This window comes from Mustelus asterias, unplaced genomic scaffold (genome assembly GCF_964213995.1).
Source record: "Mustelus asterias unplaced genomic scaffold, sMusAst1.hap1.1 HAP1_SCAFFOLD_506, whole genome shotgun sequence".
NCBI lineage: Eukaryota > Metazoa > Chordata > Chondrichthyes > Carcharhiniformes > Triakidae > Mustelus > Mustelus asterias.
The window spans coordinates 129844-150809 of record NW_027590458.1 but is presented as its reverse complement, the minus strand read 5'-3'; the positions used below and the strand labels follow the sequence as shown (position 1 = coordinate 150809).

At 54.3% G+C, this 20966-nt stretch overlaps 1 protein-coding gene across 1 annotated transcript in view; it reads right to left on the bottom strand.

Annotated features, from left to right (window-relative positions):
* Positions 1-20416, bottom strand: part of LOC144486895 (pancreatic secretory granule membrane major glycoprotein GP2-like) — a 37283-nt gene extending 16867 nt beyond the window's left edge. Inside the window, exons 1-5 of the mRNA XM_078204927.1 lie at positions 20320-20416; positions 17147-17291; positions 14475-14551; positions 14217-14381; positions 10378-10473 (exon numbers count right to left, since the gene is read on the bottom strand). Of these exons, the coding sequence (XP_078061053.1) occupies positions 10378-10473; positions 14217-14381; positions 14475-14551; positions 17147-17291; positions 20320-20353 (517 nt within the window). The 5' untranslated portion in view covers positions 20354-20416. The remainder of the gene's footprint in view (positions 1-10377; positions 10474-14216; positions 14382-14474; positions 14552-17146; positions 17292-20319) is intronic.
* Positions 20417-20966: the final 550 nt, after the last annotated feature.

The following is a 20966-nucleotide window of genomic DNA, read 5'->3' as shown; positions in this document are numbered from 1 at the left end:
TCACTCGCTCCATCCCACTCCCCTCACTCTCTCCATCCCACTCCCCTCACTCTCTCCATCCCACTCCCCTCACTCACTCCATCCCACTCCCCTCATTCACTCTATCCCACTCCCCTCACCCACTCCCCTCACTCACTCCATCCCACTCCCCTCACACTACATGCCACTCCCCTCACTCACTACATCCCGCTCCCCTCACTCGCTCCATCCCACTCCCCTCACTCACTACATCCCACTCCCCTCTCACTCCATCCCACTCCCCTCTCACTCCATCCCACTCCCCTCTCACTCCATCCCACTCCCCTCTCACTCCATCCCACTCCCCTCACTCACTCCATTCCCCTCTCCTCACTCACTACATCCCACTCCCCTCACTCGCTCCATCCCGCTCCCCTCACTCGCTCCATCCCACTCCCCTCACTCACTCCACCCCACTCCCCGCATCCCACACCCCTCACTCACTATATGCCTATCCCCTGTAACTAAATGCACTCTGTCTCTGGTTTACAACCACTCCATTCACGTCATTGAATTCCACTTTATCTCTACAATTATTCTCACTCACTCACTGCTCCCACTCCATCAGGAAATGCCTGAGTGAATCTTCAGGACTGACATCTTCAGATGTCACACTGAGGGATTAATTCATCGTCAACATTGACTGAGTTTCACCTACCTGGGATTGAAGAACCCGCTTGGACAGTGGATGATTGGTCAGTTTTCCCCTCACTGTCCCGAGTTGTGGATTTTCCTGGAATGAGATGAAGAGACTTCACAACTTGCGATTGGACGATCCCAGAACAGACCATAATACTCAGACCAGATTCTGGACAATATCTTGACCAAAACATTTCTAAAACATTCCTCTTCTGAAAGTCTTGTCAGGGCAATACACCACATTTCTCGAATAAGGTCTCAAAAAGAGATGCACTGTCGAAGTTTTCGATCTGGGACTCATCAGGACTCAGATGCAACAAAACCCACCTTCACAGGGACAAACATTATGTGAAGCGTGGGAAAGATGGTGCTGATTAGTTGGCATTTAATTTACATATCGGAGACTGCAAACCAACTAATCAGCCTCCTGCTCCAATGGAGTGTAAATTATTTCTCCCTTTAAGCTTTTGTATCCTTGATAATCTGTCATGATGAGTTCAAGATGAAAAGTTTTGACAGCATTTATCTCTCCCCAGAGATTCACAAATTCAGTCACTGCATCCCGCTCCCCTCACTCACTCCACCCCACTCCCCTCACTCACTCCATCCCACTCCCCTCAGTCACTGCAACCCACTCCCCTCAGCCACTGCATCCCACTCCCCTCATTCACTCCGTCCCTCTCCCCTCAATCACAATATCCCACTCCCCTCACTCACTGCATCCCACTCCCCTCACTCTCTGCATCCCACTACCCTCTCTCACTGCATCCCACTCCCCTCACTCACTGCATCCCACTCCCCTCACTCACTCCATCCCACTCCCCTCACTCACTCCATCCCACTCCCCTCACTCACTCCATCCCACTCCCCTCACTCACTCCATCCCACTCACTCCATCCCACTCCCCTCACTCACTCCATCCCACTCCCCTCACTCTCTCCATCCCACTCCCCTCACTCTCTCCATCCCACTCCCCTCACTCACTACATCCCACTCCCCTCATTCACTACATCCCACCCCCTCATTCACTACATCCCTCTCCACTCACTCACTCAAACCCTCTCCCTTCACACTCCACTTCCCTCACTCACTCAATCCCACTCCCCTCACTCACTCCATCCCACTCCCCTCACACTACATGCCACTCCCCTCACTCACTACATCCCGCTCCCCTCACTCGCTCCATCCCACTCCCCTCACTCACTACATCCCACTCCCCTCTCACTCCATCCCACTCCCCTCTCACTCCATCCCACTCCCCTCACTCACTCCATTCCCCTCTCCTCACTCACTACATCCCACTCCCCTCACTCGCTCCATCCCGCTCCCCTCACTCGCTCCATCCCACTCCCCTCACTCACTCCACCCCACTCCCCGCATCCCACACCCCTCACTCACTATATGCCTATCCCCTGTAACTAAATGCACTCTGTCTCTGGTTTACAACCACTCCATTCACGTCATTAAATTCCACTTTATCTCTACAATTATTCTCACTCACTCACTGCTCCCACTCCATCAGGAAATGCCTGAGTGAATCTTCAGGACTGACATCTTCAGATGTCACACTGAGGGATTAATTCATCGTCAACATTGACTGAGTTTCACCTACCTGGGATTGAAGAACCCGCTTGGACAGTGGATGATTGGTCAGTTTTCCCCTCACTGTCCCGAGTTGTGGATTTTCCTGGAATGAGATGAAAAGACTTCACAACTTGCGATTGGACAATCCCACAACAGACCATAATACTCAGACCAGATTCTGGACAATATCTTGATCAAAACATTTCTAAAACATTCCTCTTCTGAAAGTCTCGTCAGGGCAATACACCACATTTCTCGAATAAGGTCGCAAAAAGAGATGCACTGTCGAAGTTTTCGATCTGGGACTCATCAGGACTCAGATGCAACAAAACCCACCTTCACAGGGACAAACATTATGTGAAGCGTGGGAAAGATGGTGCTGATTAGTTGGCATTTAATTTGCATATCGGAGACTGCAAACCAACTAATCAGCCTCCTGCTCCAATGGAGTGTAAATTATTTCTCCCTTTGAGGTTTTGGACCTTTGATAATCTGTCATGATGAGTTCAAGGTGAAACGTTTTGACAGCATTTATCTCTCCTCAGAGATTCACAAATTCAGTCACTCCATCCCGCTGCCCTCGGTCACTCCATCCCACTCCCCTCACTCACTCCACCCCTCTCCCCTCACTCACTGCATCCCACTCCCCTCACTCACTCCATCCCACTCCCCTCACTCACTCCATCCCACTCCCCTCACTCACTCCACCCCTCTCCCCTCACTCACTCCATCCCACTTCCCTCACTCACTCCATCCCACTTCCCTCACTCACTGCATCCCACTCCCCTCGCTCACTCCATCCCACTCCCCTCACTCACTCCATCCCACTCCCCTCACTCACTCCATCCCACTCCCCTCACTCACTCCATCCCACTCCCCTCACTCACTCCATCCCACTCCCCGCACTCACTCCATCCCACTCCCCTCACTCCCTCCATCCCACTCCCCTCACTCACTACATCCCTCTCCCCTCACTCACTCCATCCCACTCCCCTCACTCACTCCATCCCACTCCCCTCACTCACTACATCCCTCTCCCCTCACTCACTCCATCCCACTCCCCTCACTCACTCCATCCCACTCCCCGCACTCACTCCATCCCACTCCCCTCACTCCCTCCATCCCACTCCCCTCACTCACTACATCCCACTCCCCTCACTCACTCCATCCCACTCCCCTCACTCACTCCATCCCACTCCCCGCACTCACTCCATCCCACTCCCCTCACTCCCTCCATCCCACTCCCCTCACTCACTCCATCCCACTCCCCTCACTCACTACATCCCACTCCCCTCACTCACTACATCCCACTCCCCTCACTCACTCCATCCCACTCCCCTCACTCACTCCATCCCACTCCCCGCACTCACTCCATCCCACTCCCCGCACTCACTCCATCCCACTCCCCTCACTCCCTCCATCCCACTCCCCTCACTCACTACATCCCACTCCCCTCACTCACTCCATCCCACTCCCCGCACTCACTCCATCCCACTCCCCTCACTCCCTCCATCCCACTCCCCTCACTCACTACATCCCACTCCCCTCACTCACTCCATCCCACTCCCCTCACTCACTACATCCCTCTCCCCTCAGTCAGTGCATCCCACTCCCCTCAGTCAGTGCATCCTACCCCCCTCACTCACTCCATCCCACTCGCCCCACTCAGTGCACCCCACTCCCCTCACTCGCTCCATCCCGCTCCCCTCACTCGCTCCATCCCACTCCCCTCACTCGCTCCATCCCACTCCCCTCACTCGCTCCATCCCACTCCCCTCACTCGCTCCATCCCACTCCCCTCACTCGCTCCATCCCACTCCCCTCACTCGCTCCATCTCACTCCCCTCATTCACTCCATCCCACTCCCCTCACTCACTCCATCCCACTCCCCTCACACTGCATCCCACTCCCCTCACTCGCTCCATCCCACTCCCCTCACACTGCATCCCACTCCCCTCACTCACTGCATCCCACTCCCCTCACTCGCTCCATCGCATCCCCCACACTCACAACATCCCACTCCCCTCACTCACTGCATACCTCTCCCCGCACTCACTCCGTCCCACTCCCTTCACTCACTCCGTCCCAGTCCCCTCACTCACTCCGTCCCACTCCCCTCACTCACTCCGTCCCACTCCCCTCACTCACTCCGTCCCACTCCCCTCACTCACTCCGTCCCACTCCCCTCACTCACTCCGTCCCACTCCCCTCACTCACTCCGTCCCACTCCCCTCACTCACTCCGTCCCACTCCCCTCACTCACTCCGTCCCACTCCCCTCACTCACTCCGTCCCACTCCCCTCATTCACTCCGTCCCACTCCCCTCACTCACTCCGTCCCACTACCCTCACTCACTCCGTCCCACTCCCCTCACTCACTCCGTCCCACTCCCCTCACTCACTCCATCCCACTCCCCTCACTCACTCCATCCCACTCCCCTCATTCACTCCATCCCACTCCCTACCGGGGATTGAAGGACCCGCTTGGACAGTGGATGATTGGTCAGTTTTCCCCTCACTGTCCCGAGTTGTGGATTTTCCTGGAATGAGATGAAGAGACTTCACAACTTGCGATTGGACAATCCCAGAACAGACTATAATACTCAGACCAGATTCTGGACAATATCTTGATCAAAACATTTCTAAAACATTCCTCACCTGAGAATCACTTCAGGGCCAATGCATCACATTTCTCAAAAGAGATGCACTGTCGAAGTTTTCGATCTGGGACTCATCAGGACTCAGATGCAACAAAACCCACCTTCACAGGGACAAACACTGTGTGTAGCGTGGGAAAGATGGTGCTGATTAGTTGGCATTTAATTTACATATCGGAGACTGCAAACCAACTAATCAGCCTCCTGCTCCAATGGAGTGTAAATTATTTCTCTCTTTGAGCTTTTGTACCTTTGATAATCTGTCATGATGAGTTCAAGGTGAAAAGTTTTGACAGCATTTATCTCTCCTCAGAGATTCACAAATTCAGTCACTGCATCCCGCTCCCCTCGGTCACTCCATCCCACTCCCCTCACTCACTCCATCCCACTCCCCTCACTCACTCCACCCCACTCCCCTCACTCACTCCACCCCACTCCCCTCACTCACTCCATCCCACTCCCCTCACTCACTCCACCCCACTCCCCTCACTCACTCCACCCCACTCCCCTCACTCACTGCACCCCACTCCCCTCACTCACTCCGTCCCATGTCCCTCACTCACTCCGTCCCACTCCCCTCACTCACTCCATCCCACGCCCCTCACTCACTCCATCCCACTCCCCTCACTCACTCCATCCCACGCCCCTCACTCACTCCGTCCCACTCCCCTCACTCACTACATCCCACTCCCCTCACTCACTCCATCCCACTCCCCTCACTCGCTCCATCCCACTCCCCTCACTCACTCCGTCCCACGCCCCTCACTCACTCCATCCCACTCCCCTCACTCACTCCACCCCACTCCCCTCACTCACTCCATCCCACTCCCCTCACTCACTCCACCCCACTCCCCTCACTCACTGCACCCCACTCCCCTCACTCACTCCGTCCCATGTCCCTCACTCACTCCGTCCCACTCCCCTCACACTACATCCCACGCCCCTCACTCACTCCATCCCACTCCCCTCACTCACTCCATCCCACGCCCCTCACTCACTCCGTCCCACTCCCCTCACTCACTCCATCCCACTCCCCTCACTCACTACATCCCACTCCCCTCACTCACTCCATCCCACTCCCCTCACTCGCTCCATCCCACTCCCCTCACTCACTCCGTCCCACGCCCCTCACTCACTCCATCCCACTCCCCTCACTCACTCCACCCCACTCCCCTCACTCACTCCATCCCACCCCCCTCACTCACTCCATCCCACGCCCCTCACTCACTCTGTCCCACTCCCCTCACTAACGGCATCCCACCCCGCTCACTCACTCCGTCCCTCTCCCCTCACTCACTACATCCCACTCCCCTCACTCACTCCATCCCACGCCTCTCACTCACTCCGTCCCACTCCCCTCACTCACTCCGTCCCACTCCCCTCACTCACTCCATCCCAGTCCCCTCACTCACTCCATCCCAGTCCCCTCACTCACTTCATCCCAGTCCCCTCACTCACTCCGTCCCACTCCCCTCACTCACTCCATCCCACTTCCCTCACTCACTCCATCCCACTTCCCTCACTCGCTCCATCCCACTCCCCTCACTCACTCCATCCCACTCCCCTCACTCGCTCCATCCAACTCCCCTCACTCAATGCACCCACACCCCTCACACTGCATCCCACTCCCCTCACTCTCTCCATCCCACTCCCCCCACTCAATCCATCCCACTCCCCTCACTCACTCCATCCCACTCCCCTCAGTCACTGCAACCCACTCCCCTCAGCCAATGCATCCCACTCCCCTCACTCACTCCGTCCCTCTCCCCTCAATCACAATATCCCACTCCCCTCACTCACTGCATCCCACTCCCCTCACTCTCTGCATCCCACTACCCTCACTCACTGCATCCCACTCCCCTCACTCACTCAATCCCACTCCCCTCACTCACTCAATCCCTCTCACCTCACTCACTCCCTCTGTCTCTATCTGGAATGTGCTCCGATGGTGTCCCAGGAAATGATTTTCCGACTGTCTGGGGGGTTGGGATGAGGATTCCAGTGGGAATGTTCCCGGAATTCAGTTACCTGAGGTTGGAGATCCGGCTGGGACAGAGGATGACTGCTGGCTGGATTCGCCAGTCGACTGGTCCCCGTGTGTGGGAGGTGTGGGTGTCCCTGAATCCACAAAGGGTTAAAGAACCTGGTGTCAGTGAATATTGGGGACTAACGGGACAGAGCCTCACACTGCTGTTACTCTCTGAACAATATCACACCGTAATCTTTCCAAAAGGTTCATGTTCCAAACCCACCAGATTGTCGCAATCAACCCCCTAAAACCAGACGCAATAGGAACAGGAGTCACCCATTCAACCCTTCCATCCTGCTAGCCCATTTAATCAGGACATGGCTGATCCAACACTATTTTATATTTGAGTTATTATTATCACATGTATTGGGAGACTGTGAAAAGTATTGTTTCTTGCGCACTGTACAGACAAAGCATACCGTTCATAGAGAAGGAAAGGAGGGGGTGCAGAATGTAGTGTTACAGTCGGAGCTACGGTGTAGAGAAAGATCAACTTAATATTTGATTTGATTTATTATTGTCACATATATTGGGATACAGTGAAAAGTATTGTTTCTAGCTTGCGATACAGACAAAGCATACTGTTCATAAAGAAGGAAAGGAGAGAGTGTGGAATGAAGTGTTACGGTCAGAGATAAGGTGTAGAGTAAGATCAGCTTAGTGTGAGGTAGGTCTATTCAAAAGTCTGACGGCAGCAGGGAAGAAGCTGTTCTTGAGTCGGTCGGTACGTGACCTCAGACTTTTGTATCATTTTCCCGAAGGAAGTAGGTGGAAGAGAGAATGTCCGGGGTGCGGGGGGTCCTTTGCCCCGAGGCAGCAAATGGTATGTTGGCCTCCATAGCGAGAGGATTTGAGTATCGGGATAGGGATGTTTTGCTGCAATTGTACAGGGTGTTGGTGAGGCCACACCTGGAGTATTGTGTACAGTTTTGGTCTCCTTATCTGAGGAAGGATGTTCTTGTACAAAGATGTCGAGTGTTGGTAGGAGAGGTACTCAATACAATTATTGGTACCGGGGAGGCAGTGCTTGGTAGACTAACGGGACTGAAGGTGGACAAGTCCCCAGGCCCGGATGGAATGCATCCCAGGGTACTGAAAGAAATGTCAGAAGTAATAGTGGATGCGTTAGTGGTTATTCATCAAAATTCACTGGATTCTGGGGTAGTGCCGGCGGATTGGAAAAGGGCTAATGTTACGCCGCTGTTTAAAAAAGGAAATAGACAAAAGGCGGGTAACTACAGGCCGGTTAGCTTAACGTCTGTAGTTGGGAAAATGCTGGAATCCATCATTAAAGAGGAAATAGCAGGCCATCTGGATAAGAATGGTTCGATCAAGCAGACGCAGCATGGATTCATGAGGGGAAAGTCGTGCTTGACGAACTTGTTGGATTTTTATGAAGATGTGACTAGTGCGGATGGCGGAGGGGAACCGATGGATGCGGTGTTTTTGGATTCCCAAAAGGCGTTTGATAAGGTGCCTCACAAAAGGTTGCTGAAGAAGATTGGGTCACACGGAGTTGGGGGTAGGGTGTTAACGTGGATTGGGGATTGGCTATCCGACAGGAAGCAGAGAGTCGGAATAAATGGGTGCTTTTCTGATTGGCAGATGGTGACTAGTGGCGTGCCGCAGGGATCGGTACTGGGGCCTCAACTATTTACCATTTATATAGACGATCTAGAGGAGGGGACTGAGTGTAGGGTAACAAAGTTTGCTGATGACACGAAGATAAGTGGAAAAGTGAATTGCATGGAGGAAGCGGAAAGTCTGCAGAGAGATTTGGACAGGCTGAGTGAGTGGGCGAGGATCTGGCAGGTGGAGTATAACGTTGGCAAATGCGAGGTCATTCACTTTGGAAGAAATAATAGCAAATTGGATTATTATCTAAATGGAAAGAAATTACAACATGCTGCTGTGCAGAGGGACCGGGGGGTCCTTGTGCATGAGTCGCAAAAACTCAGTCTGCAGGTGCAACAGGTGATCAAGAAGGCAATGGGATGTTGGCATTTATCGCGAGGGGGATAGAATATAAAAGCAGGGATGTCTTGCTGCATCTGTACAGGGCATTGGTGAGGCCGCAGCTGGAATACTGTGTGCAGTATTAGTCCCCTTACTTGCGGAAGGATATATTGGCCTTGGAGGGAGTGCAGAGAAAGTTCACCAGGTTGATACCGGAGATGAGGGGTGTAGCTTATGAGGAGAGACTGAGCAGATTGAGTTTGTCCTCGTTGGAGTTTAGAAGGCTGAGGGGTGATCTTATCGAGGCATATAACATAATGAAGGGGCTGGATAGGGTAGAGGTGGAGAGATTCTTTCCACTCAGAAAGGAAACCAGAACGAGAGGGCACAGCCTCAAAATAAAGGGGGGTCGGTTTAGGACAGAGTTGAGGAGGAATTTCTTCTCTCAGAGGGTGGTGAATCTCTGGAATTCTCTGCCCACTGAAGTGGTGGAGGCTACCGCGCTGAATATGTTTAAATCACGGATAGATGGATTCCTGATCGGTAAGGGAATTAGGGGTTATAGGGATCAGGCGGGTAAGTGGAACTGATCCACTTCAGATCAGCCATGATCTTATTGAATGGCGGGACAGGCTCGAGGGGCTAGATGGCCACCTCCTGCTTCTATTTCTTATGTTCTTATGTTCTCGAGGGACCGCAGCGAAGGTTTCCCAGGCTGATTCCTGGGATGGCAGGTCTGTCATATGAGGAGAGACTAAGTCGGTTAGGATTATATTCACTGGAGTTTAGAAGAGTGAGAGGGGATCTCATAGAAACTTATAAAATTCTAACAGCATTAGACAGGGTAGATTCAGAAAGAATGTTCCCGATGGTGGGGGAGTCCAGAACTGGGGGGTCATAGTTTGAGGATAAGGAGGACTGAGGTGAGGAGAAATTTCATCACACAGAGGGTGGTGAATGTGTGGAATTCACTCCCACAGAAAGCAGTTGAGGACAAAACGTTGTGTGATTTTGAGAAGATATTAGATATCGCTCTTGGGGCTAAAGGGATGGAGGGATATGGGGCGGGGGGGGAAGGGGGGTGAGGGATCAGGATATTGAATCTGATGATCAGCCATGATCATAATGAATGGCGGGGCAGGCTGGAAGGGCCGAATGGCCTCCTCCTGCTTCTAGTTTCTGTGTTTCACTGTTTCTCTGAGCTTCTGACCCTGTGTGCCAGCATCCTGGTTCTCAGAGACGATGACCCTCCCTCCCTCCCCTTCCCCCCGCCCCCCCAAGTCCCGCTCTGTCCCACAGCTTTCTGCAGCCTCTCTCCATTTAAACAATGATTCCCCGTCTCATTCTCCCTTCCAAACGGAACAATCTCACAATTTCCCAGGTGCAATTCCATTTCCCAATCCCCTCGGTCGCTACTCCCGCTCACGCCAGTCGGGAATTCCGGCTGGATATCTGGGGAATGTCGAATCCGGATAAACTAGCGGCAGATTGATACCTGAGTTTGGAGATTCTGTCGGGATTGGGGAACCTGAGTCAGTGGATCCCGGCTGGGATTTATCATCGGCTCCCAGAGTTGGAGCTGTCCCTGGATCTGTGACAAGGGAGGAGATATGGGAGATCACAGAGCAGAAATCATCTCAATCCTTCATCTGTTTGTATCGGAAATTCAGACCAATTTACACTTCCCAATTTATTCCACCCGGAATCAGTCAGTGCCCAGAAACTGTGTCACAACGAGACATTAAATCACACTGCACTCTGCACGCAGCACACTAACTCCTGTCACTGAATCCCACTCCCCTCACTCCCTCAATCCCACTGCCCTCGCTCCCTCAATCCCACTGCCCTCGCTCCCTCAATCCCACTGCCCTCGCTCCCTCAATCCCACTCCCCTCGCCCCCTCAATCCCACTGCCCTCACTCCCTCAATCCCACTGCCCTCGCTCCCTCAATCCCACTCCCCTCGCTCCCTCAATCCCACTGCCCTCACTCCCTCAATCCCACTGCCCTCACTCCTTCAATCCCACTCCCCTCACTCCCTCAATCCCACTGCCCTCACTCCCTCAATCCCACTCCCCTCACTCCCTCAATCCCACTCCCCTCACTCCCTCAATCCCACTGCCCTCACTCCCTCAATCCCACTCCCCTCACTCCCTCAATCCCACTGCCCTCACTCCCTCAATCCCACCGCCCTCACTCCCTCAATCCCACTGCCCTCACTCCCTCAATCCCACTGCCCTCACTCCCTCAATCCCACTCCCCTCACTCCCTCAATCCCACCGCCCTCACTCCCTCAATCCCACTGCCCTCACTCCCTCAATCCCACTCCCCTCACTCCCTCAATCCCACTGCCCTCGCTCCCTCAATCCCACTCCCCTCAATCCCACTCCCCTCACTCCCTCAATCCCACTGCCCTCGTTCCTCAATCCCACTGCCCTCACTCCCTCAATCCCACTGCCCTCGCTCCCTCAATCCCACTGCCCTCACTCCCTCAATCCCACTGCCCTCACTCCCTCAATCCCACTCCCCTCACTCCCTCATTCCCACTCCCCTCGCTCCCTCAATCCCACTGCCCTCACTCCCTCTTTCCCACTGCCCTCGCTCCCTCAATCCCACTCCCCTCACTCCCTCAATCCCACTGCCCTCGCTCCCTCAATCCCACTCCCCTCACTCACTCAATCCCACTCCCCTCACTCCCTCAATCCCACTGCCCTCACTCCCTCAATCCCACTGCCCTCGCTCCCTCAATCCCACTGCCCTCACTCCCTCAATCCCACTGCCCTCGTTCCTCAATCCCACTGCCCTCACTCCCTCAATCCCACTGCCCTCACTCCCTCAATCCCACTCCCCTCACTCCCTCAATCCCACTGCCCTCACTCCCTCAATCCCACTCCCCTCACTCCCTCAATCCCACTGCCCTCGCTCCCTCAATCCCACTGCCCTCGCTCCCTCAATCCCACTCCCCTCACTCCCTCAATCCCACTGCCCTCGCTCCCTCAATCCCACTCCCCTCACTCCCTCAATCCCACTCCCCTCACTCCCTCAATCCCACTCCCCTCACTCCCTCAATCCCACTCCCCTCACTCCCTCAATCCCACTGCCCTCGCTCCCTCAATCCCACTCCCCTCGCTCCCTCAATCCCACTGCCCTCACTCCCTCAATCCCACTGCCCTCACTCCCTCAATCCCACTGCCCTCACTCCCTCAATCCCACTCCCCTCACTCCCTCAATCCCACTGCCCTCACTCCCTCAATCCCACTCCCCTCACTCCCTCAATCCCACTGCCCTCACTCCCTCAATCCCACTCCCCTCACTCCCTCATTCCCACTCCCCTCGCTCCCTCAATCCCACTGCCCTCACTCCCTCTTTCCCACTCCCCTCACTCCCTCAATCCCACTCCCCTCGCTCCCTCAATCCCACTGCCCTCACTCCCTCAATCCCACTCCCCTCGCTCCCTCAATCCCACTCCCCTCACTCCCTCAATCCCACTCCCCTCGCTCCCTCAATCCCACTGCCCTCGCTCCCTCAATCCCACTGCCCTCGCTCCCTCAATCCCACTCCCCTCACTCCCTCAATCCCACTCCCCTCGCTCCCTCAATCCCACTGCCCTCACTCCCTCAATCCCACTCCCCTCGCTCCCTCAATCCCACTGCCCTCAATCCCACTCCCCTCGCTCCCTCAATCCCACTCCCCTCACTCCCTCATTCCCACTCCCCTCGCTCCCTCATTCCCACTCCCCTCGCTCCCTCAATCCCACTGCCCTCACTCCCTCATTCCCACTCCCCTCGCTCCCTCAATCCCACTGCCCTCACTCCCTCATTCCCACTCCCCTCGCTCCCTCAATCCCACTCCTCTCGCTCCCTCAATCCCACTGCCCTCGCTCCCTCATTCCCACTCCCCTCGCTCCCTCAATCCCACTCCCCTCGCTCCCTCAATCCCACTGCCCTCGCTCCCTCAATCCCACTGCCCTCACTCCCTCAATCCCACTGCCCTCATTCCCTCAATCCCACTGCCCTCGTTCCTCAATCCCAATGCCCTCACTCCCACTGCCCTCGCTCCCTCACTCCCACTCCCCTCGCTCCCTCAATCCCACTGCCCTCACTCCCTCATTCCCACTCCCCTCGCTCCCTCAATCCCACTCCCCTCGCTCCCTCAATCCCACTGCCCTCGCTCCCTCATTCCCACTCCCCTCGCTCCCTCAATCCCACTCCCCTCACTCCCTCAATCCCACTCCCCTCGCTCCCTCAATCCCACTGCCCTCACTCCCTCAATCCCACTGCCCTCACTCCCACTGCCCTCGCTCCCTCAATCCCAATGCCCTCGCTCCCTCAATCCCAATGCCCTCAATCCCACTCCCCTCATTCCCACTGCCCTCACTCCCTCAATCCCACTGCCCTCACTCCCTCAATCCCACTCCCCTCATTCCCACTGCCCTCACTCCCTCAATCCCACTGCCCTCACTCCCTCAATCCCAATGCCCTCGCTCCCTCAATCCCAATGCCCTCAATCCCACTGCCCTCACTCCCTCAATCCCACTCCCCTCATTCCCACTGCCCTCACTCCCTCAATCCCACTGCCCTCACTCCCTCAATCCCACTGCCCTCGCTCCCTCAATCCCACTCCCCTCGCTCCCTCAATCCCACTCCCCTCGCTCCCTCAATCCCACTCCCCTCACTCCCTCAATCCCACTCCCCTCACTCCCTCAATCCCACTCCCCTCAATCCCACTGCCCTCACTCCCTCAATCCCACCGCCCTCGCTCCCTCAATCCCACTGCCCTCACTCCCTCAGTCCCTCTCCCCTCAGTCGCTCCGTCCCTCTCCCCTCAGTCGCTCTGTCCCTCTCCCCTCAGTCACTCCGTCCCTCTCCCCTCAGTCGCTCTGTCCCTCTCCCCTCAGTCACTCCGTCCCTCTCCCCTCAGTCGTTCCGTCCCTCTCCCCTCAGTCGCTCTGTCCCTCTCCCCTCAGTCGCTCCGTCCCTCTCCCCTCAGTCGCTCTGTCCCTCTCCCCTCAGTCGCTCCGTCCCTCTCCCCTCAGTCGCTCTGTCCCTCTCCCCTCAGTCACTCCGTCCCTCTCCCCTCAGTCGCTCTGTCCCTCTCCCCTCAGTCGCTCCGTCCCTCTCCCCTCACTCCCTCAGTCCCTCTCCCCTCAGTCGCTCCGTCCCTCTCCCCTCAGTCGCTCCGTCCCTCTCCCCTCAGTCGCTCCGTCCCTCTCCCCTCAGTCACTCCGTCCCTCTCCCCTCAGTCACTCCGTCCCTCTCCCCTCGGTCACTGGGTGTGTCAGTGTCCCGGTATATCCAGTGTTGCCCTCCTGGGTCATTTTGAAACAGCAATGTACCTGTGCAATAAGCAGCGCAACTGCCTGGTGCCGGTTTCAGCTCATAGACAAAGTAACTGCTGCAGTTTTTAATCTTTATCTCTCGCTTCAAGCTGCAGGGATTCCCGTCCCAGTTAAAACAAACTGTCCGGTTTACTTCTCCCTGTTCCAGGGTGGGATGAGATCCTGAAATGAGGTGTATAAATATTGGAGAGTGTAAGCGATGTGAACAGTGCTGGACAGTGAGTGTAAATCTGATATTGTAAAGTCTGACTCTACCCTGTAACCAGCCTGAACGATGTGTGGAGCAGTGTCTCGGTGCGACCGGAGTCTCCGGAATCTTCCATCCGCCAGAACTGGAACAACAATCACAGAGTCAGAGAATTACAGAATGTTACAGCTGAGAATGAGCGCCATTCGGTCCCCCATGTCCCTGCTATCCCCTGTGAATGATCTATCCAATGATGTCTCACTCCCTTTCCATTCTCTCCACACTGGACTAAACGTCTCTCCTTCGGTATTTATCCAATGTCCTTTTCCATTGCGTCGACTTTGCTGGCCCTTCGGCCTGCGCTGTCCCTCCTCGCCAGCTGCTTCTGCCAATCGGCAACTTTCCCCTCATCTTGATCGTTGTCTAGTGACCTTCGCTCTGTGTCCCTCCTGGTTTTCCTCACACTTATCCCAGTGCGGACAATCCCTCTCCATGGTCCCTCGCTGAACACCCTTCCCGGATTCGAATGCATCTCCTCAGTCTCTCTGCTACCGCTCTCTATCCGAGGGAGGGAGACGGTCCGACTTACTCTCCCTGTAGCTGACGCTCCCCCCACCACCCCTCCCCACAGCTCCCCCAGCCATCGCTGGAACAGTTCTGGTGTCTCTCCTCAGCTCCCTGTCCGAGGACCGGAACATTCTTCCTCACGCGCGGTGTCAAGGATTGGACTCAGATTAGGCCGAGTCCCGGATATTCATTCACACGATGTGGGAGTCGCTAGCAAGGCCCAGCATTTATTACCCATCCCTAATTAACCCTTGACAAGATGGTGGGTGACCCGCCTTCCAGAACCTGCTGTGGGCCCTTGGTCGGTGTAGGTACACCCACGGCGCTGTTAGGGAGAGAGCTCCAGGATTGTTATTGGACATCAGTCAGTCCCCGTGTGTGGTGTAGGTACACCCACGGTGCTGTTAGGGAGGGAGTTCCGGGATTGTTATTGGATATCAGTCAGTCCCCGTGTGTGGTGTAGGTACACTCACGGCGCTGTTAGGGAGGGAGTTCCAGGATTGTTATTGGACATCAGTCAGTCCCCGTGTGTGGTGTAGGTACACCCACGGCGCTGTTAGGGAGGGAGTTCCAGGATTGTTATTGGACATCAGTCAGTCCCCGTGTGTGGTGTAGGTACACCCACGGTGCTGTTAGGGAGGGAGTTCCGGGATTGTTATTGGACATCAGTCAGTCCCCGTGTGTGGTGTAGGTACACCCACGGCGCTGTTAGGGAGGGAGTTCCAGGATTGTTATTGGACATCAGTCAGTCCCCATGTGTGGTGTAGGTACACCCACGGCGCGGTTAGGGAGAGAGCTCCAGGATTGTTATTGGACATCAGTCAGTCCCCGTGTGTGGTGTAGGTACACCCACGGCGCTGTTAGGGAGGGAGTTCCAGGATTGTTATTGGACATCAGTCAGTCCCCGTGTGTGGTGTAGGTACACCCACGGCGCTGTTAGGGAGGGAGTTCCAGGATTGTTATTGGACATCAGTCAGTCCCCATGTGTGGTGTAGGTACACCCATGGTGCTGTTAGGGAGGGAGTTCCGGGATTGTTATTGGACATCAGTCAGTCTCCGTGTGTGGTGTAGGTACACCCACGGTGCTGTTAGGGAGGGAGTTCCGGGATTGTTATTGGACATCAGTCAGTCCCGTGTGTGGTGCAGGTACACCCACGGTGCTGTTAGGGAGGGAGTTCCAGGATTTCGACCCCAGCCACCGTGAAGGAACGGCCGATATGTTTCCAAGTCGGGATGGTGTGAGGGGCTCGGAGGGGGGAACTTGCAGGCGGTGGGTGTTCCCCATGTATCCGCTGCCCTTGTCCTTCTAGATGGTAGAGGTGGTGGGTTTGGAAGGTGCTGTTGAAGGAGCCTTGGCGAGTCGCTGCGGTGCATCTTGTAGACGGTTCACACGGCTGCCGCTGTGTGTCGGCGGTGGAGGGAGTGAATGTTTGTGGTTAGCGTGTCGATCGAGCGGGGGGGAGGGGGCTGCTTTGTCCTGGAGGGTGTCGAGCTTTCTCGAGTGTTGCCGGGAGCCGTATCCATCCAGGCGAGTGGAGAGAATCCCATCACACTCCGGACTTGTGTCCTTGTAGATGGTGGGACAGGCTTTGGGGAGGTGGCAGTCAGGAGGGGAGTGACTCTCTGCAGGATTCCCAGCCTCTGTCCTGCTCTGGGAGCCACAGTATTGATACGGCTGGGTCCCAGCTCAGTTTCTGCTCAATGGGAACCCCCAGGATGTTGATATTGGGGGAGGGGATTCAGCGCTGGTAACGCCATTGACTGTCAAGGGGGGGAGATGGTTCAATCCTCTCTTGTTGGAGATGGACACTTGTGTGGGGTGAATGTCACACCCCACTGATGGGGAAGGAAATCTGCCATCATTACTCGGTCTGGCCTGCAGATGGCTCCACACACACAGCAACCTGGCTGAGTCTGTAATGGCCCCACAAGCCAGTCAGTTGTAGCCAACAACTATTCACACCATGATGGAGAGAGCTTAGCGACTGCTGTTCCCCACTCCCCTCCCGCACTGATATCTCTGACCATCGCAGTCTCTGCAGTTACCAACCTGCACACTCTTGGACACCAAGTGGCAATTTAGAATCACCAATCTTGCTAACCTGCACATAATCTACACTCACACATTCCTCCCGGTGTGCCCAGTTTATCAGGAAATGTCCCGGCTCATCACCTTTTAAACCGGTACCATCCTACAAGGAGATCACCATCGCACATCAAGCTGTTGGAACACTCAGTCTCTCGGCAATCTGTGCTCCTCCAGGTATCGCTCAGGACGGTGTGATCCACACACGGGTCAGTCAGGGCAGAGTCAGCGACTGAGAGACAGAGACATGTTTAATGTTAATATAAAGCACAGTTCATGCTAAACATTGAAACTAGAAGCAGGAGGAGGCCATTCGGCCCTTCCAGCCTGCCCCGCCATTCATTATGATCACGGCTGATCATCAAATTCAATATCTCTCTGTCTCTGTCTCTCTCCCTCTCTCTCTCTCTGTGTCTCTCTCTCTGTCTCTCTCTCTGTCTCTCTCTCTCTCTCTCTCTCTGTCTCTCTCTCTGCCTCTCTCTCTCCCGTCTCTCTCTCTTTCCCTCTCTCTGTCTCTTTGTCTCTCTCTGTGCCTCTCTGCCTCTCTCTCTCCCGTCTCTCTCTCTTTCCCTCTCTCTGTCTCTTTGTCTCTCTCTCTGTGCCTCTCTGTCTCTCTCTCTTTCTGAATCTCTCTCCCTGTCTCTCTCTCTCTCTCTCTCTCTGTCTCTCTGAATCTCTCTCCCTGTCTCTCTCTCTCTCTCTGTCTCTCTCTCTCTTTCTGTCTCTCACTTTCCGTCTCTATCTATCCTTCCCTCGATCTATCCCCCCCACCCTCTCTCTGCCCGTGTCTCAGTTCACACCCCCTCCCAATTTTGTAACACCCTCAAATGTTGATAATGTCCCCCCGCTTCCCCGCTGAGTTTGAGGTTCCAAAGCCTCAGGAAGGGCAAAGGGTGGGGGAGGTGTCCCACTCCCACCCCCCTGGGGAGCAGCGTAATACACCAACCCCCACCCCCCCAATAAAAGCATCCTTTTATCATCACTGCTTCTTATTACTCAGTGTACTTGCAGCCACGGTACTCCTATTCCCTTTTATTCAATAGAAACAGAGAAACTAGAAGCAGTAGGAGGCCATTCAGCCCTTCCAGCCTGCCCCGCCATTCATTATGAATTCTCGGCTGATCATCAAATCCAATATCCTGATCCTCCCCCTTCCCCCCACCGTATCCCTTGATCCCTTTAGCCCCAAGAGCGATATCTAATATCTTCTCAAAATCACACAACGTTTTGGCCTCAACTACTTTCTGTGGGAGTGAATTCCACACATTCACCACCCTCTGGGTGAAGAAATTTCTCCTCACCTCAGTCCTCAAAGGTTTACCCCTTATCCTCAAAATATGACCTCCCACCACCTCCCCCCCTCCCCCGCCCCCAAGTAATGGTTAGCACTGCTGCCTCACAGCGCCAGGGACCCCGGTTCGATTCCCGGTTCAGGTCACTGTCTGTGTGGAGTTTGCACGTTCTCCCCGTGTCTGCATGGGTTTCCTCCGGGTGTTCCGGTTTCCTCCCACAGTTCAAAAGATGTGCGGGTTGGGTGGATTGGCCATGCTAAATTGTCCTTTCGTGTCCAAAGATGTGCAGGTTGGGTGGATTGGCCATGCTAAATTGTCCCTTCGTGTCTAAAGATGTGCGGGTTGGGTGGATTGGCCATGCTAAATTGCCCCTGAGTGTCGGGAGGATTAGCGAGGGTAAGCACATGGGGGTAGGGTGTGGGTGGGATTGTGGTTGGTGCAGGATCGATGGGCCGAATGGCCTCCTTCTGCACTGCAGGGTTCTATAATTCTGGACTCCCCCCACCATCGGGAACATTCTTTCTGAATCGACCCTGTCTAATCCTGTTAGAATTTTATAAGTTTCTATGAGATCCCCTCTCACTCTTCTAAACTCCAGTGAATATAATCCTCACCGACTTAGTCTCTCCTCATATGACAGACCTGCCATCCCAGGAATCAGCCTGGGAAACCTTCGCTGCGCTCCCTCGAGAACAAGGACATCCTTCCTCAGATACGGAGACCAGAACTGTACACAATACTCCAGGTGTGGCCTCACCAACACCCTGTACAATTGCAGCAAAACATCTCCATTTGATGAAGATAAAAAGATGTGCAGGTTGGGTGGATTGGCCGTGATAAATTTGATTTGATTTATTTGATTTATTATTGTCACATGTATTAACAGACAGTGAAAAGTATTGTTTCTTGTCCAACGAGGTGTTGATTAGGTGGATTGGCCATGCGAAGTTGTCCCTCAGTGCCGAAAGATATGAAAGTGCATTAGCCACGCTAAATTTCCGCTAAGTGTCCAAACATGTGAAGATTAAGTGGATTTGACTTGTTAAATTGTCCCTTAGTGTCCGAAGATGTGTGGGTTGGGTGGATTGGCCATGCTTAATTGTCCCTTAGTGTCCAAAGATGTGCAGGTTAGGGGGATTGGCCATGCTAAATTGTCCCTTAGTGTCCAAAGATGTGAAGGTTGGGTGGACTGGCCATGCTAAATTGCCCCTTAGTGTCTAAAGATGTGCAGGTTGGGTGGATTGGCCATGCTTAATTGTCCCTTAGTGTCCAAAGATGTGCAGGTTAGGTGGACTGGCCATGCTAAATTGTCCCTTAGTGTCCAAAGATGTGCAGGTTAGGGAGATTGGCCATGCTAAATTGCCCCTTAGTGTCCAAAGATGTGCGGGTTGGGTTGTTTGGCCATGCTAAATTGCCCCTTAGTGTCCAAAGATGTGCAGGTTGGGTGGATTGGCCATGCTAAATTGTCCCTTAGTGTCCAAAGATGTGCAGGTTAGGGAGATTGGCCATGCTAAATTGCCCTTTAGTGTCCAAAGATGTGCAGGTTGGGTGGATTGGCCATGCTTAATTGTCCCTTAGTGTCCAAAGATGTGCAGGTTGGGTGGATTGGCCATGATAAATTGCTCCTTAGTGTTAGGGGGATTGTAGTGTTACAGTCACAGCTAGGGTGTCGAGAAAGATCAACTTAAGATATGGTTTGTTCATTCAAACATCTGATGGGCTGAGAGTGCTCTTTTGGAGGGTGGGTGCATAATCAATGGGCTGAATGGCCTCGTTGTGCACTGTTGGGATTCTGTGCTTCCATAAAAGACGTGCTCCCTGCACAGAGTACAACTGTAGGTAAAGCAACAGTCTGTGCAACACCCTAACGACATCACCATCAAATCATGTGATCATAAAGCAATCAGGCAAACACTTAAATATATAACAGGGGTCATTAACGCAGCGCAGTTTGACAACAGGACTCACTCAGCAAGCCCAGAATCAGCAGCAGGGTCCTCATCTCGCTGGCTCAGATTCTGCAGAGGGAAAGACAGAATTCATATTAGAGAGAGTTGAGAGGATATGGGGGAGGGTGCGGGGAAATGGAGCCAGTATTAAACAGTGAGTGCCTACAAGAGATCAGTCTGTTTCTCCAGTTAGAGTAGGTGAGCTCTGACTGGGTCCTCGATAGACCAAGGTGAGCCCCACCCCCTGTCCCACTGCACCCCTGACTCCATCCTTCCCTGGTTCTGCATTCAATTCCCCCCAAAGCCCCCGTGAGTAACCTGTGAGGGGTCTGTCAGGTACCACTTTCCCACCATAAAAAATACCAGGCGATGACCCTCATCAGTAAGAGACACTCGAACCCACCACCGCCCCTTAACATTCAATGGTGTTTCCATCACTGAATCCCCCAGCCTCAACATCCTTGGGGTTCCCATTGGCCAGATGTGGACACAGGTCAGGAGTGTGATGGAATGTTCCCCCCACTTGCCTGTATGGGTGTGACTCCAACAACAGTCGGGAAAGCTCGACACCATCCAGGGTAATGCAGACCACCTTTAGGATCACGTCAGATCCCCACCAGCGAGTACCTGACATGATGGTGTTGCCTGGGTGATCAGAGGCCTGCC